A 15,791-nucleotide genomic window follows, 5' to 3' on the forward strand; every position below is an offset into this window, starting at 1 on the left:
GACTCACAGCTGTAATCGCTTCCAAAGGTGATTCTAACATGTATTTACTCAGGGGTGTGAATACTTATGTAAATGAGATTTTTCTGCATTTCATTTTCAATACATTTTCAAAAATGTATAAAAACACATTTTCACTTTGTCATTATGAGGTATTGTGTGTAGATTTCCTCACTAACCAGTATAATTATGCAACCTCATTTTCCTTCCTCTCTTCCTCCCATCTCTCTCCCCCATCCCACCTTCCATCGATTCTGTGTCCCAAATGGCACCTTATTTTCTCTATAGTGCACTACAGTACTTTGACTAGAGCTCACAGGGAGGAAATAGGGTGCCATTTTGGAAGCATCCACTTTCCATTCTATTTACGTTGCCTGAATGGACCCTGATTACCGGAACACTTTGATTCTAGGCTCTACACAAAATCACAAAATGTTTCCACGACCAGTCTTACAGTAAATGCGTAGGTCTGTGGATCCACACTCGACAAGGTGACAATTTTAATTTCGTAGCAAATCAAAAATGGTGACCTAGGCCATGAGAGCGTGCCTTCCTCCTCACGAGCAGACAGACAGACAGACAGACAGACAGACAGACAGACAGACAGACAGGAAGCTTGTCATGGAACACAATGCATTCAAAAAGAGATAGAAATAAGATCACTTCCTGTTTCTGAGTGATAAATAACCAATCACTGATTCAGAAATAGATGACAAAAATGAGGAATACATTAGTACCTATAGAAGCCATTGGATAGAGAAGTGGAGTTATCTAGTCCTGATGAGCAGAGATGCAGTCCTAGTCAGGCCTACTAGCATTCATATTCCATCATGGCCACCTAAGCTTCTCCTTCTGTCTCTCTTTCTCTTTCTCTTTCTCTGTCTCTGTCTCTCTCTCTCTCTCTGTCTCTCTCTCTCTCTCTCTCATTTAGATCCAGTGCTAGCTACCGTCTGAAGCATAGGGTGAGTCTGGAGAATCTGTGGCTTTATGGCTTTGAGGAAGAGGGAGGAGGGGGAGAGATCGACCTCAGGACTTCCCTCATTTTGGCCTGGCCACTCGCCGTCTGTGTGGTGTCCTTCTGGTGAGCAACAGCCATCCTCCGTGTCCATACATGAGTGCCCACTCATACTCACACATGTGCAAACACACACAGACGCGTATGCAGACAGGCGCACATGCACACACACACACACACACACACACACACACACACACACACACACACACACACACACACACACACACACACACACACACACACACACACACACACACACACACACACACACACACACACACACACACACACACACACACACACACACACAGAGAGAGACATATGAACTGGCAGGCACAGTCTCAGATGGAAACACGTCTCTTTTAACTCAGTGAAAAACATTTCTCACTCATCGTTCTCAACATAGACATAACAAATAACAAGTGATGTTTCTCTGTTTTTTCTCACTAGTGACATTACATGACAATGACTAATTCTCTGAACTCCCAAAGTTTAAAGGTTAGAAAACTACACAATGAGCCACTACTGAGCAGTAAGTTCAGCTTGCTGGCATTTCAAAGTACAACTATTACAATACGAGGATAATAGAGTCAACTCTATCATTCATAAGTTCAAATTCAAGATTCAAATGAACAGTTCCTTTAAGTTAAGTTTGACCCTTTTGATTTTCCTGGGAGATATACTGTGCACAAGCAGCACAAAAATCCAGTATCCTTGGATTGACCTAAAAACAAATTGAGGTTCTTCAGAGATGCTTTCCATAAGGTCTTGAATGAAATAGGGAAGTTAGACAAATCTACACCATCACAAGATAATGGCTGGTGAAACAGGAAGTGTGAAGCTGACCATCAGACCTCAGGTCACATGTCAAAGGCTTTACAGCAATGGACTTTATCAGGAAACCTGGGTCTTTCAAATAAATATAGAGGTTGGAAATTGCATGGTCACAAATGGAGACAAACAGACATAACATTGAATGGAACAAAATTGTAGGGGATTGAAAAGTTATTTAGTTATTAATGTTATAAATGGCTAATAACAATCAGTGCCTGTTTTGATCAGGAATGATAGCTATCCCTTGTTGGTGTAGATATGGGTAATTTAGTCATGTTATTGGGGTCTGAGTCATAGACTCCCACGGTTTCTTGTCATACAAACTAGTCAAATAAGTGTGACCGTTGTTGACTAGGTTCACCAGTTCATCAGCCTACTGTTTACCAGTAAGCACCAACTGTACATGAGCTGGTCTTTTGGGAAAGGGTATGTAAACGCCTCTTTTACAGCTCTCTTTTACAGTAATCCAAAAGTATGGTCCCTAGTGTAGGCCCTAATGTGGGCCAAAGTGTAGACCCTAGTGTGGGCCCTGATGTAGGCCCTAGTGTGGGCCCTAGTGTGGGCCCTAGTGTGGGCCCTGATGTAGGCCCTAGTCTGGGCCCTGATGTAGGCCCTAGTGTGGGCCCTGGTGTGGGTCCTAGTGTGGGCCCTGGTGTGGGTCCTAGTGTGGGCCCTGGTGTGGGCCCTAGTGTGGGCCCTAATGTGGCCCTAATGTACTCCCTAGTGTAGGCCCTAATGTGGCCCTAATGTACTCCCTAGTGTAGGCCCTAATGTGGCCCTAATGTACTCCCTACTGTAGGCCAAAGGTGAAGGAAAACAAAGACACCAAAAGAAAACATAATTTCTAAAGGCCTCACTCAGACATCCAGGCTTCCCCAGAGTGAAGTGATCCCCTTTTACAAATAAAGGTATTCCTATCATCTATACAGGTGATTGAGGCTTAGTCTCCACATGTCTCTTTCCACATGGCGATGACAGCAGCAGCCCCAACCCAAGAGGAAGTGGTGTCTTTGGTCGGGGGCCGCCATGACGCTGCTTCCTGTCCCCATGACTGAGTTAGAGTTTCCAACGGGCTGTAGTTAAAAGAGCCAGAGGGCGTGCTGTGTCTCTTCAGTCTGTTAGTCTGTCTGTCCGTGCGTTTAGTTTGTTCCTCTTTCACTGTGGATTAGTAACTCACGCCACGCTGTTATTTTGCCTGCAGCTTGCCTGAGGTGAAAGAACGCTGGTTGGATACACTTCACAGGTAAGCACTACTATTTTGTTAGTTTTTATTGGACCTTTATTTAAACAGGGAGTCACCATTGATACCAAGGTCTCTTTCGCAATGCATAGACAAAAAAAACACAGAAAAATAAAATAACTAACTAAATCACAGCACTATTACCTCTATAGATACTGTAAATGTCCCTTGATTGTGCCGTAAATGGCTAACCTGGTTACTGGGTTATACTATACAATTATTTATAATAACCATTTTCTTTTATTTTTGGGGGTCTCTGCTTACGTATTATAGAAACATTGTGGGATCTATCAATGTATTTGTAGTAACTTGCAGTATCAATGGGACTGTACTGTCTATGTCATTCAATTACATACAGTATAAGATATAAAATGTATGCACGCTTGACTGTAGTCTCTTTAGATAAAAGCGTCTGCTAAATGGCACATATGATTATATTAATTAGTATTGGGCTAAGTGTAGAATTACACTTACACACAATATAGACTAGTCTCTCGCCACAGCAATCCAACTATGGGACTAGTCTCTCTCCACACCCCTCTACACAGGAACTAGTCTCTATCCACACCCATCTAAACAGGGACTAGTCTCTATCCACACCCCTCTAAACAGGGACTAGTCTCTCTCCACACCCCTCTAAACAGGGACTAGTCTCTCTCCACACCCCTCTAAACAGGGACTAGTCTCTATCCATCTTTCTCCATTATGGCTCACCAGAATAACTAGGGATTTACTTGAGGTCAATCAAATATTAATATTTGTATGTATGTCTTTTAATCTTTCCAGGAAAATTAAAGCAGCAACAGAGAGGGCAGGTTCTATCACACCCCTCCCAAGTGTTCTGATGAAGGTGCTGAGCAACAGTATCACAGTAAGTTTCTCACTTAGGGTCCCGTCCCAAATGGCACCCTATTCTGTATACAGTACACTGAACAAAACTATACGGAACAGGGTGCCATTTGGGATGAAGCTTTAGCTTACTCTCCAGTGTGCTAAATATACAATAATAGCAATTAGAACAGCTGCCACTTCATAATATTCACTCTTATTCAATCTATTTCTCTCATGTTGATGGGCTTTGATGGCTCTGAAGAGGAATATACTGTAACCTCTAGAAAGGGCCATTATCAGTAAGGTTATAACCTCTAGAAAGGGCCATTATCAGTAAGGATATAACCTCTAGAAATGTCCATTATCAGTAAGGACGGAGTATTGGACATTCTTAGAAAGGCACTCAATGCAGACACACATTGCAGTATGTCAAAACATGATCTATGGTCATTCAGACATATATAGGCCTTTGTTTGACACCATGTAAATATAGAATTAGAATGAGCATACATTGACCTTTACCGAAATAGTATAATTGCTTCTGGAAGGAGTCGACTTTATCTTCAACAACTTTAATCTGCATTATAGATAATTCTCTCTCTCTCTCTCTCTTTCTCTCTCTCTCTCTCTCTCTTTCTCTCTCTCTCTCTCTCTCTCTCTCTCTCTCTCTCTCTCTCTCTCTCTCTCTCTCTGTGTGTTTAAGGCTAAAACTCTAACAGGAAGTGGCATGGACCCGTTTATCGAGTTTCCCCTTGATGTGAGTACCGTACAGTACAGACCCCGCTTCTGCTTCTCTCATCCATGTGTCAACTGTTCTGGAAACACCTTTGGTTTCCCTAGACCTCAGGGGGGAAATATCAAGTTTATTTTTAGGTTTGATGGGGGAATTCTAACTACTGCAATCTGTTGCTCAGATAATTAGCACTTACATAACACAAGTGTATTCGTTGTAACAGTTGATTGATACTGTACAGTGATTATGCTTTTTGGAGGGTTTGTGTTGTTTGGTTCAAATGGAGAACCTTGTGTTGATCTTGAGTACATATTGGTGTGAAAGTGGTGGGTGTTTTGAGTGGGGTTTCTGGGGGGGTTAAATTCTGAGGGGTAAATTGTTTGTGATGGAGGAGTTTAAGGAGGGTGTGTGGTCGAGTAACACTCTTACCACCCTGCACCCTCACATGGAAACAGGCGTGCAGACACAGGGGCATAGAGCAGAGGCTCCTCCCCTGCCACACGTTCCTCACACATTCTCATGACAACATCTCCTGTTTTGTGTTTCCAGGGCGGCACAAAGATCCCCACCCTGCCCAAGGAGTTGTGTAACGCAAAAGCAACGCAGCCCATTGGTGAGTTTGAACATTGCTGAAAAACAACGTCATGGTATCAGTTAGCATTAATGTACACTGTGCCCAATACTGCACACTACATCTATACCTACTCAAGTTCTCTAATCATTTGGCTTCTTTCATAACAGAAAAGGGCGGCAACAGTAAGAGAAGCATCAGCATCTTGAGGAAATTGAAGAGGAGTTCCACCCTCAACAGCATGTCCTCCTGTCCAGACACAGACTCCAAGAGCCAACTGTTTGGACAGCCTCTCTCCAAGATCTGCCCAGAGGATGGGATGCTTCCCAAGCCCATCACAGTACGTCACTCTACCACAACTATCTTGGTTCTGTACTATCTTTGTATGTCAGCATTGAGTGAGAAAGATTTGATTGATTGTGCGATATAACATAACACTTTCAATTCATGAACTGAACTGCCATAATGAACTGCCATAATGAGTTGTAGTGAGAGCAGTTGATTTGACCCGCACCTCATTCTACCAAGTGTCCGTTAGGTAGTGCCCACTAGGTAGTGCCCACTAGGTAGTGCCCACTAGGTAGTGTCCTCTAGGTAGTGCCCACTAGGTAGTGTCCTCTAGGTAGTGCCCACTAGGTAGTGTCCTCTAGGTAGTGCCCACTAGGTAGTGCCCACTAGGTAGTGCCCACTAGGTAGTGTCCGTTAGGTAGTGCCCACTAGGTAGTGCCCACTAGGTAGTGCCCACTAGGTAGTGCCCACTAGGTAGCGTCCTCTAAAATAAATAAACCCTTTTAACTAAACACCTTTGTAAGAATGAGGTGCATGTCAATTCAATAGTTAGGAATCACTAGGAATCATTATGGTAGTTCAGTTTATGAAGTGATTTATTGATTAGGGCACTTGATTAATCAGGTCATTAAATTGTCACTAATAAGTGCAGTTAACAAAGCATTTGATAATGGTTGCTAAGAACCTGCCTGTCTGCAACCCAACCATTGATTTGATTTACATGTGATGTTCCAGCTGATGAACACGCACAATGCACCAACCTCCTGTCTCACTCTGACCCTGCCCTCCCCCTCACAGAACACACACACACACACACACACACACACACACACACACACACACACACACACACACACACACACACACACACACACACACACACACACACAGCAGGTTGTTTGATTTGTTCATGCCTTTTCTCAGCATGGTCTGACCTCTGCTTGTTCTTCTCTCTCCCCACCAGGAGATATTGGTGCTTCTATGGAAGAAAGGCCCCTCCACAGAGGGGGTGTTCAGGACGACATGCAACAATAAGACCCTAAAGGCCATCAGGGAGCAGCTCAACAGTGGGACGGAGGTGGAGATGGATGCCCTGCCCGTGGTTCTCCTGGTGGGTCTACTCAAGGTAAAGAGTCATCCGTTTTTTCACTCATCTGTCCCATCTGTCCATCCATCCATCCGTTGGACACTCTCGCTACTTGTCAGCAGTCTTCCATTGTGTTCTAACCACCAACACCTTCCCTCCTAATTACAGAGTTTTCTGAACGAGCTCCCGGGACGTCTGCTAGTGTCGGAGCTGTTTGAGACCTGGATGAAGGCCCTCGAGAGTGAGGATGTCCACCAGAGAGGCTTGCAGCTCAAGAGGTAAGCTACCAAACACTAATGAGCTGATGCTAGGCTAAAAGTAGTATTAGCTAGCCACTAGTAGGACCAACTGTTAATGCTATGCTAAATGTGGCATTAGCACTAGCTACTATAGCTACTAGCTACTATACCACCTGTCCAGTCACCCCCAGTGGTGACCTATAAAACTGTAAGCTATGCTAATGTAAGACTAATGTAGGCGTTTGGTTGAATACAAAAATCCCTGAACTTTTCCATTGCTATTGTAGGTGTGGCAAAGTATATATTCAAGGGGCTTTTGAATGGGTTTTTTCAGAGATTCAGATAAAGAGGAAGTAGTGTCTCTCCCCTCAATGTGTATATTTCAGACAAGGCACTTCTCTTTTTTCGTTGAATTCCCCTCTCAAAAAGAGAAGCTTAAAATAATAATTTTAAAAAAGAGCGCCAAACTGATCTACATTTTCTTCCTGTTCTTTCTCTCCTCCCTTCTCTCTTCCCTCCTCCTCTCAGGGTGGTTGACAAGCTACCAGGGCCCAACATCCTGCTGCTGCGGAACCTTCTGTGTGTGTTCCACCACATCACGATGAGCGGGCACGCCAACATGATGGACGCCAATAATTTGGCGGTGTGCATCGCTCCCACTCTGCTGCGGAAGGACGACATGACCTTAGACGTGCAGACCGTGGACAAGGTGAGAATACGGTTCTGACTGGACTCTTTGAAGCTGCCAATGTGGTTTTCATGCACTGAAAACCACAGTGTGTGTATGTGTGTTTTGTGTGTCTGTGTATAGGCCTGTGGTTTCGCAATAACTTTACCCTACAGTAGTCTGCACTGAAACAGGACTGAGTTGTTCAGTGAAAGGAGATGCCAACCCTCTTTCTAAGTAATGTTTACCTTTTATGTTCTTTGTGATGTTTCCTTTAGGTGGTAGAGCTGACAAAGTTCCTGATAGAGTATTGCAGTGAGATCTTTGGAAAAGACATCCTGAGCCTTTTGGGAGATCCTGATGAAGATAGCTCAGGTAAGAGAACTGGGCTGCTTTAGGCACCACTCTTTGCAGTGCTACACATTGTATCACAGAAAATGAAAACATTCTGTGAACACAGATTTCTGGGAACACATTTCAAAGTAGAACGATGGGAATAGGAATCATACACTGCAACTGATCAACATTCTGCCTCTTTCTCCTCAGAATCTGTGTTGTCACAGCGGCACGACTCTGCATATGACAGCACTGACCCGGACTCTGAGGGGGACAGCATGGGGTCCATGCAGGGAGAGGGGGAAAGTGGCAGCTCGTCCCCATCTCTCCTCTCCGCGTGCGGGATGGAACGTGGCACTGTCCCCTCCTGCCCTACCAATGCCATCTTCCACTCCTTCACCAACAAGACACCCTTTAACCGCCGCTGCTCAGAACCAATCATCTTCCCCTCTGCTGGGAAAAGGAACCTGGCCCGTAGCCATGACAACTTCTCCGTGGAGGGCCGGGACTTTGAGGAGCAGCCACTCAAAAAGCAGATCTCTAATGACTCCTTCCTGCTCCCGGGGCATGGTGCCGCTACCAGGCCTGCCGCCACACTGTCCCTTCCCAAACTCGGCGGCAGCCATCCGTCATGCTCGTCATCCTGCTCCCTGGAGAGCAACACCTCCAATGCATCGGAGGGTTCTGTGTTTACCAGCTCGCCGCTGGCCTCCCCGGGCTGCCCACGCAGGGCCCAGTCCCCACATCCGAGGGCGGACACGGTGGAAGTGGCCAAGCGACGCACCCAGTCCATGAAGGTGAACAGCAAAGCTCCGATGACGACCAAGAACCTGGGAACCTTCGCCCGAATCAGTCTGAAGAAAGGCCACCTCCAGAAGGAGAAACCTTTCCCCTGTGGAACCCTCCAGGAGGACTCCCAGATTGAGGCCGAGGCTCCTCTCAGGCAGAAGCATCCCCTGTCTGCCATGGAGGCCTTCCAGCAGGTGGATAGCAGACTGCCATTGCAGCCCCCCTCGTACGAGCAGGCAGTCCAGAGTGTGGCTCAGCTCACCCTGTCACATTACGGCTCCATGACTGTCAAGGCCGCAGCCGCCACTCTTAGCAGGAATTCCCGCCCCGCTTCTATGAACGCAAACTTCATGTACTCCTGTACCGTCAATCAATACACAGACTGCTTCTTTCAGGGGACAGACAGTGATGATGTCACCGCAGTCCAACAACATTCCGGAGGGTTCCGCCAGCGAGCGATGTCTGAGTCTGTGTCGAGAGCACGCCATGAGACCATGTCACACCATGAGACTGTGTCACGGAGGTGCAGCCAGCCCGTATTCGAGGAGTATTCTTACGCCAAGGAGTCCTACGTTTAATGACCTTTTTCTGACGTTATATCTCACTTTTCACTTTGAATGTACACAAACTATAATGTACAACTGCTAGGTTGAACTTGCTGAGTAGTACTGTTTAGAGTACAGAATGAAAGACATTTCACCTGAAAAGCTATTAATGAAGGTAGATACTCCTCTAGTGTATCTACAGAAAAGCTATGTAAATAATCACAATCTGAATCTGCAGGTATTTTGGATATCTCCTCCAGTTTTACTTTTGTTAATATGTACTGTACATAAATGTGTAACTTTGTAAAAATGTGTGTATTTTTGTGTCTTGACTCTTGACATATTTCTTTCCACTACAATAAAGCACCTTTATGTTACATTGTTACTTTGTTCTCCAGTTATTAAAGTCTGTACACTTTTTGGGGGATTTTTTTTGGGGGGGGGGAGCCCTAGGAGCATTCAAGTCCTGTGACTTTGCAGCTTTGGCTAGAATTGATTGGCCATTGCAACCCCAAGCACACAGTTCCACTCAAAAACAACCTTGTGTGCATGCAAGTACAAGAGATGAGCTCCCATACATACATAAGCCATACTGCTTTCTCAGTTCATCCCATGGGCTCCACCAACATTAACACAGCCATTTTAGAAGGATTGTAGGCTTGTAGATGTTTGCGTTGTCTTACTATTGTCACACTAAGAACACACAAACCAAACTGGAACCAGGCTAGGTTAGATGGACTTCCTCTCACCATTCAACTACGCCATTAGCAAATGCATTAATGAGGAACTAATATGGACCATGCTGGGTCGGGGCTGTGAGTATTAGACCAGTTAGACCCGGCTTTCTTCTCCTTTTTAGGACGGTTATGCAACACAATCTAACAGCCTTCATTAAGAGAACAGCATGTTCTGGCTGGTGGCTCGCAGAAGAGGAAACCAGACACTGATCACGTGGACGGATTTGGTTTTTCTCTGAATTGCTTGTTGTCGTGGCTGCCTTGATGAGCCAATCCGATGTCGTGGCTGCCTTGATGAGCCAATCCGATGTCGTGGCTGCCTTGATGAGCCAATCCGATGCCGTGGCTGCCTTGATGAGCCAATCCGATGCCATGGCTTCCCTTTCCTCTCTCAACTTTTTAGTTAGATGTTTCCTCTCTTAGCGTTGGTCTCTAATTCATTAATGGTGTTCAGTTCTAGTAGGCTTTCATTTTCCTGCAGGGCAAACACCCTTAACGGACTAAAGTATTAATTTAACTGTGATTGTTAAGGCCTTACCTACTCATGACTATTCCTCACCAAGAAGGATTCATTTCCTAGAATCTTTCCTAGATGAATTTACTAGGAGCATGATTAATTTCCTAAAATCCAAGATGCCTGTTAGGCCAGTAGCCGTGATGAGAAAAGAGAGTAACTGACCAAGTGCAACGTGACCGTCTATAAAAATCTGTTGATGTGCCCTTGAGCAATGCACTTAACACTAATTGCTCCAGGGTCATGCGTATTAATACACACTTGCACATGTGTGAAAGAGGACAAATATAAGCACCCACCATATTATTATTTTGGCAAATGTCGTTACAATATTTAAGCAATGGGAAAGAGAGAGGTGAAGAGAGCTGGGTTAACACACAAAGCATGCTGTTGGTTTTCTGAACACATTCTGGGAACTGTGTGAAGAGAATATGAAGCAATAGCCAAAAGGCCATGTGATGTTTTTCAGGTCCTGTAGACCAGGGCTGCCCAACCCTCTTCCTGGAGATCTACCGTCCTTTTTCAGTCCAACCCTAATTCAACACACCTGATTTGACTAATTAGCTGCTCAACAAGACCTTAACCAGCTGAATCAGATATGCTCAATTAGGGTTGGACTGAAAACCTACTGGAGAGTAGATCTGGGGCTGTCCTGCTCTAACCGCTAGCCTAACTGCCACTATACATCTGCATTTGACAGTTGAGGCACTAGCATCATGCAGGCGTGGCACAACCTGACTTTAGAAAAATGTTCTTATGTCCTGATGTTACCACAAGCCTGTCCTCCCCATTTAAGGTGCCACCACCCACCTGTGATTACAGTACATGTATTTTTTTAAATTTTTACAGCACATGAAGATCCAATGTTTTATGTTGAACCTAACCATTATGAGCCTTACTGACCATAGATAACAATGGAATAAAGTATGATGGGGACTGAGGCTGAGATTGAGACTACAGAGAAAGGGGTCAGCCAGGTTACTGTACCTGCACACATTACCTACAACTACAAAAGGTGAAAAATATCTAATGTGAAAAGATCTGATTTTATTGGTCAAAATACCAATTAGTGGAAAAAATATCAAAATTGGGCAGCCTGTGTAAACGCAGCCATTGAGCCTTGTAAAGTAAAGAGCTGGACTGAGTGATTGACAGAATTAATGGAAGTTTCTACATCAGTATAAGAACATGGTGTCTACAGAAATGACTACGGTGACAGCAGTAAACAATGTACACCCAGAGAGAGAACAGGGTGAAGGGAGGGTGAGGGAGGAGGCCGACAAACATCAATACAACATCACATACTCTTTTTTTTCACACCCCTTTTTCTCCCCAATTTGGTGGTGTCCAATTGTTGTAGTGGCTACTATCTTGTCTCATCGCTACAACTCCCGTACGGGCTCGGGAGAGACGAAGGTTGAAAGTCATGCGTCTTCCGATACACAACCCAACCTAGCCGCACTGCTTCTTAACACAGCGAGCATCCAACCCGAGCATCCAACCCACAAATGTGTCGGAGGAAACACTGTGCACCTGGCAACCTTGGTTAGCGCACACTGCGCCCGGACCACCACAGGAGTCGCTGGTGCGCGATGAGACAAGGACATCCCTACCGACCAAGCCCTCCCTAACCCGGACGACGCTAGGCCAATTGTGCGTCGCCCCATGGACCTCCCGATCGCGGCCGGTTATGACAGAGCCTGGGCGCGAACCCAGAGTCTCTGATGGCACAGCTGGAGCTGCAGTACAGCGCCCTTAACCACTGCGCAGCATCACATACTTGTAATGAATGGGAAACCGTATCCCTCCAGCTATTCAAAGGAGGACGTAAAGGGATGGTTGAAAATAGCCTTTCTGAGATGTTTGATTAAAGTGTCCATGTGCCCTATTGGGCTCTTGTCAGAATTGGGCTGCCTGTGTAAACGCGACCTAATAGTCTCATGCTTTCCAGTTGAAGCAGTTTGCACATATATTATGATGTTTTCTTTCGTTTTGGTGTTCGGCAGGTTTTCTTTCCTACTAATCATGTCAATGTTGACCCCATGACCCCCACAACTGATGTAGCCTAATTAATTTGCTTAGTGTTGTAACAGCTAATAACACACAAAACAAAAAACAAGCAATTATGTTTGCTTTGTCATAGCGTATAAATTTAACACAGAAGGGATAGTGTGACAAAGCTGGCCGATGTTTCTCACATTAAGAAGTTTTACAATATGACTGGAACAAGATTTACTCAAAAATACCTGTTTTATTTTATATAATATAATAAATACACAGACTTAAAAAACAAGGATAGAAGTCACGATCCATGTCATCCATCCTTGCCTGAACTGAGAACCATGTGCTTCTCCCACACATAATTAGCAGGCCAAATCGGTGGGAGGGCTATTAATTATCAATGAACCAATAACTGTTCAAACATACATGAACAACAATTACACAATAAAGAATAGACTGAATGGGATGAAATGGTTGGGAATATATAAACTATGGTTTGAATATGAATAATGGAATATAGGCAGGTACACTACATCATGTAAATAAACATTCACAAATACAATTAAATATGGAGAAAATGTCTGTGTGTGAGTGGTGATCCACTCACACAATGTCTGTGTGTGAGTGGATCAGAGAACCTCATTTAAAAGATAACAGAGTGTAACCCTAAATATTGGATCATTACTGTTTGTACAAACTTGCATAGTTGCAGCTAACCACTGGCATAGAACAAAGGCATAGAAATGCAATGTTTACCTTTACCACAGTGGTTTCACCTCTGTCACTACATAGATCTAGCCTGTGTCTACTTCCTGTGGCATATATTCCATTCTTTCACTTGTGGGGTTATTTAGGCTGCGTTTATACAGGCAGCCCAATTCAGATATTTTTTTCCACCAATTGGTCTTTTGACCAATCAGATTATCTCTGAAAATTGGTCAAAAGACCAATTAGTGGAAAAAAATATCAGAATTGGGCTGCCTGTGTAAACGCAGATTAGGTTTGTCTCATGCTTTCCATTTGAAACAGCTATCTTGAAAGGATTGACACAGAAGATGAGAAGTAGGTACAGGGAGTGAAGGTTTAATAACTGACAGACAAAACAGAACAGGAACAGTGTCTGGACAGGAACACATAATAATAATTAATGTTGACACAGGGAACACCACCGAGGAACAGACAGAGGAACAGACAGATATATAGGGGCAATCAACCACGTGAAGAGCGCTGCTGCGCATAATGATAGTGACAAGTGCGTGTAAAGATGGGCAGGGAGGGGCAGCGGGAGCAGGCGTGACATAGCTCATATATTATGAACTTTCTTGACATATTTTTTTGTGGCAAGTCGAAGTGCGATAGCCGAAGTCTACGCCCCTTTTTCTGTGATTGGTCAACAGTACTACTAGTAGGAGTGGGAACTATGGACGGATTCTTGAATTAAGTGTTTGTTATTCAATGAGAGACGACTAATACTGTACCAAACATCTTAGATGTAAAATTGCGCAACTAGTCGTAGTTGTAGATATTCCATTAAAAAAAGCTGCCGTTTCCAGCTACAATAGTCATGTTATAACATTAACAATATCTACACTCTGCAAAAACATCTACATTAATTACATATTTACAGATTCATACAGACTATTTTGAGGTGTTATGGCTATGTTGTTGCTACGGTGGCTGAGGAGGGAACTACAACAGAAGTATTTTTTTTTTCCCTTCTCATTTTTCAAGCAAATGTCTTTAGGGAGTATGTGAGCACAGACGTTCCTTTGCCTAGCCGAGTTCTGCTAGGAGCAAGCCAAACCTGCATGCGGACACCTTTAGAGAACTGATTATGCTGTTTGTGGTTGACATGCATATTTTGTTACAGTTTCATCTAGTTTTGTTAAGCCTTTTTTAAAAGCCATATAAGCAGAGCAAAATAAAAACATTTCAAATGTGGTTTAATTTCACTAATGCATGACTAGTGTTCTCTCTGTTTACTATGAGACCACAACTGCTTCCTGGTGTCAGTGAGAATGTTTCAAATGCTAAACAAAGTGTCAATTCAGGATACAGTATGCCACTTATGTACATACAGTGCCATCAGAAAGTTTTCACAGTCGTTGAATTTTTCCACATTTTGTTATATAGTGGGATCCAAATAGATTTAAACTTCTTCAGGATTGGTGGGTCCCCTGCAGGACGGTTGGGCTAACGTAGGCTAATGCGATTAGCATGAGGTTGTAAGTAACAAGGATTTCCCAGGACATAGACATATCTGATATTGGCAGAAAACTTAAATTCTTATTAATCTAACTGCACTGTCCAATTTACAGTAACTAGTGAAATACCATGCTATTGTTTGAGGAGAGTGCACAGTTTTACATAATTTATTAATAAACAAATTAGGCACATCTGAGCAGTCTTCATACAACATTTTGAACAGAAATGGAATGGTTCATTGGAAGTCTAAAACTTTGCACATACACTTCTGCCATCTAGTGGTCAAAATCTAAATTGCACTTGGGCTGGAATACATTATGGCCTTTCTCTTGCATTTCAAAGATGGTACACAAAAAAACGTTTGGTTTTTTCTTCGTATTATCTTTTACCAGATGTAATGTGTTCTCCTACATTCCTTTCACATTTTCACAAACTTCAAAGTGTTTCCTTTCGAATAGTACCAAGAAAATGCATATCCTTGCTTCAGTGCCTGAGCTATAGGCAGTTATATTTGGGTATGTTAATTTGGGGGGGTTGAATCAAATCAAATGTTATTTGTCACATGTGCCGAATACAACAAGTGTAGACCTTACTGTAAAATGCTTATTTACAAGCCCTTAACCAACAGTGTAGTTCAAGAAGAGTTAAGAAAATATGGGTCCCTCTGCTCTCTTGGCCGCCTTACTAGCAGACTCTGTTGCCCCGGCTGCAGGAGGGCACAGAGGATACAAGGCAGACGGACCGTCGCCACCCACCTACACCAGAACTATGGTGGGGTCCCTCTCCTGCCACATCACCTCGTGCTGAGGGACGACAGCAGGGAGGGCACAGCATGCGGTGGAGCAACAACCTATCAAACGTCACTGCCATAGGGACATGCCTGGGGGACCCAGGCGCTCAGTGTGCCAGAGGAGAGGCGGGCCCCGGCAGGACCCCTGACACACCCTTACACGGTCTCAGCCGCTTCTCCTGTTCTCAAAGGGAAAAGTGGGAGGAGGGTATGGGGTCCCCCTGGGTGTTGTCCAAAATGCTCGAGGGTTACCGACTCCAAATCCAGTGCCGGCCCCCGTCCTTCAGGGGCCTTCGTGTCACCCCCTCCCCCCTGAAGAAAACTCTGCGGCTGGAGAGCTCGAGACATCCGAACCGCTAGGTAGGTTCT

General features: G+C 44.3%; 1 protein-coding gene across 1 annotated transcript; it reads left to right on the forward strand.

The window, feature by feature from the left end:
- The first annotated feature begins 2,988 nt into the window (after positions 1-2,988).
- LOC100136248 (T-cell activation Rho GTPase-activating protein) lies at positions 2,989-9,552 on the forward strand. Its single transcript, NM_001124512.2, is given in 10 exon segments — positions 2,989-3,092; positions 3,876-3,960; positions 4,624-4,677; positions 5,203-5,266; positions 5,395-5,564; positions 6,477-6,638; positions 6,768-6,877; positions 7,367-7,547; positions 7,784-7,880; positions 8,052-9,552. Coding segments are annotated over 9 exon segments (2,022 nt in total). The 5' UTR covers positions 2,989-3,092; positions 3,876-3,933; the 3' UTR covers positions 9,209-9,552.
- Positions 9,553-15,791: the final 6,239 nt, after the last annotated feature.

This window comes from Oncorhynchus mykiss, chromosome 8 (assembly GCF_013265735.2).
Source record: "Oncorhynchus mykiss isolate Arlee chromosome 8, USDA_OmykA_1.1, whole genome shotgun sequence".
In the NCBI taxonomy this organism is placed as follows: domain Eukaryota; kingdom Metazoa; phylum Chordata; class Actinopteri; order Salmoniformes; family Salmonidae; genus Oncorhynchus; species Oncorhynchus mykiss.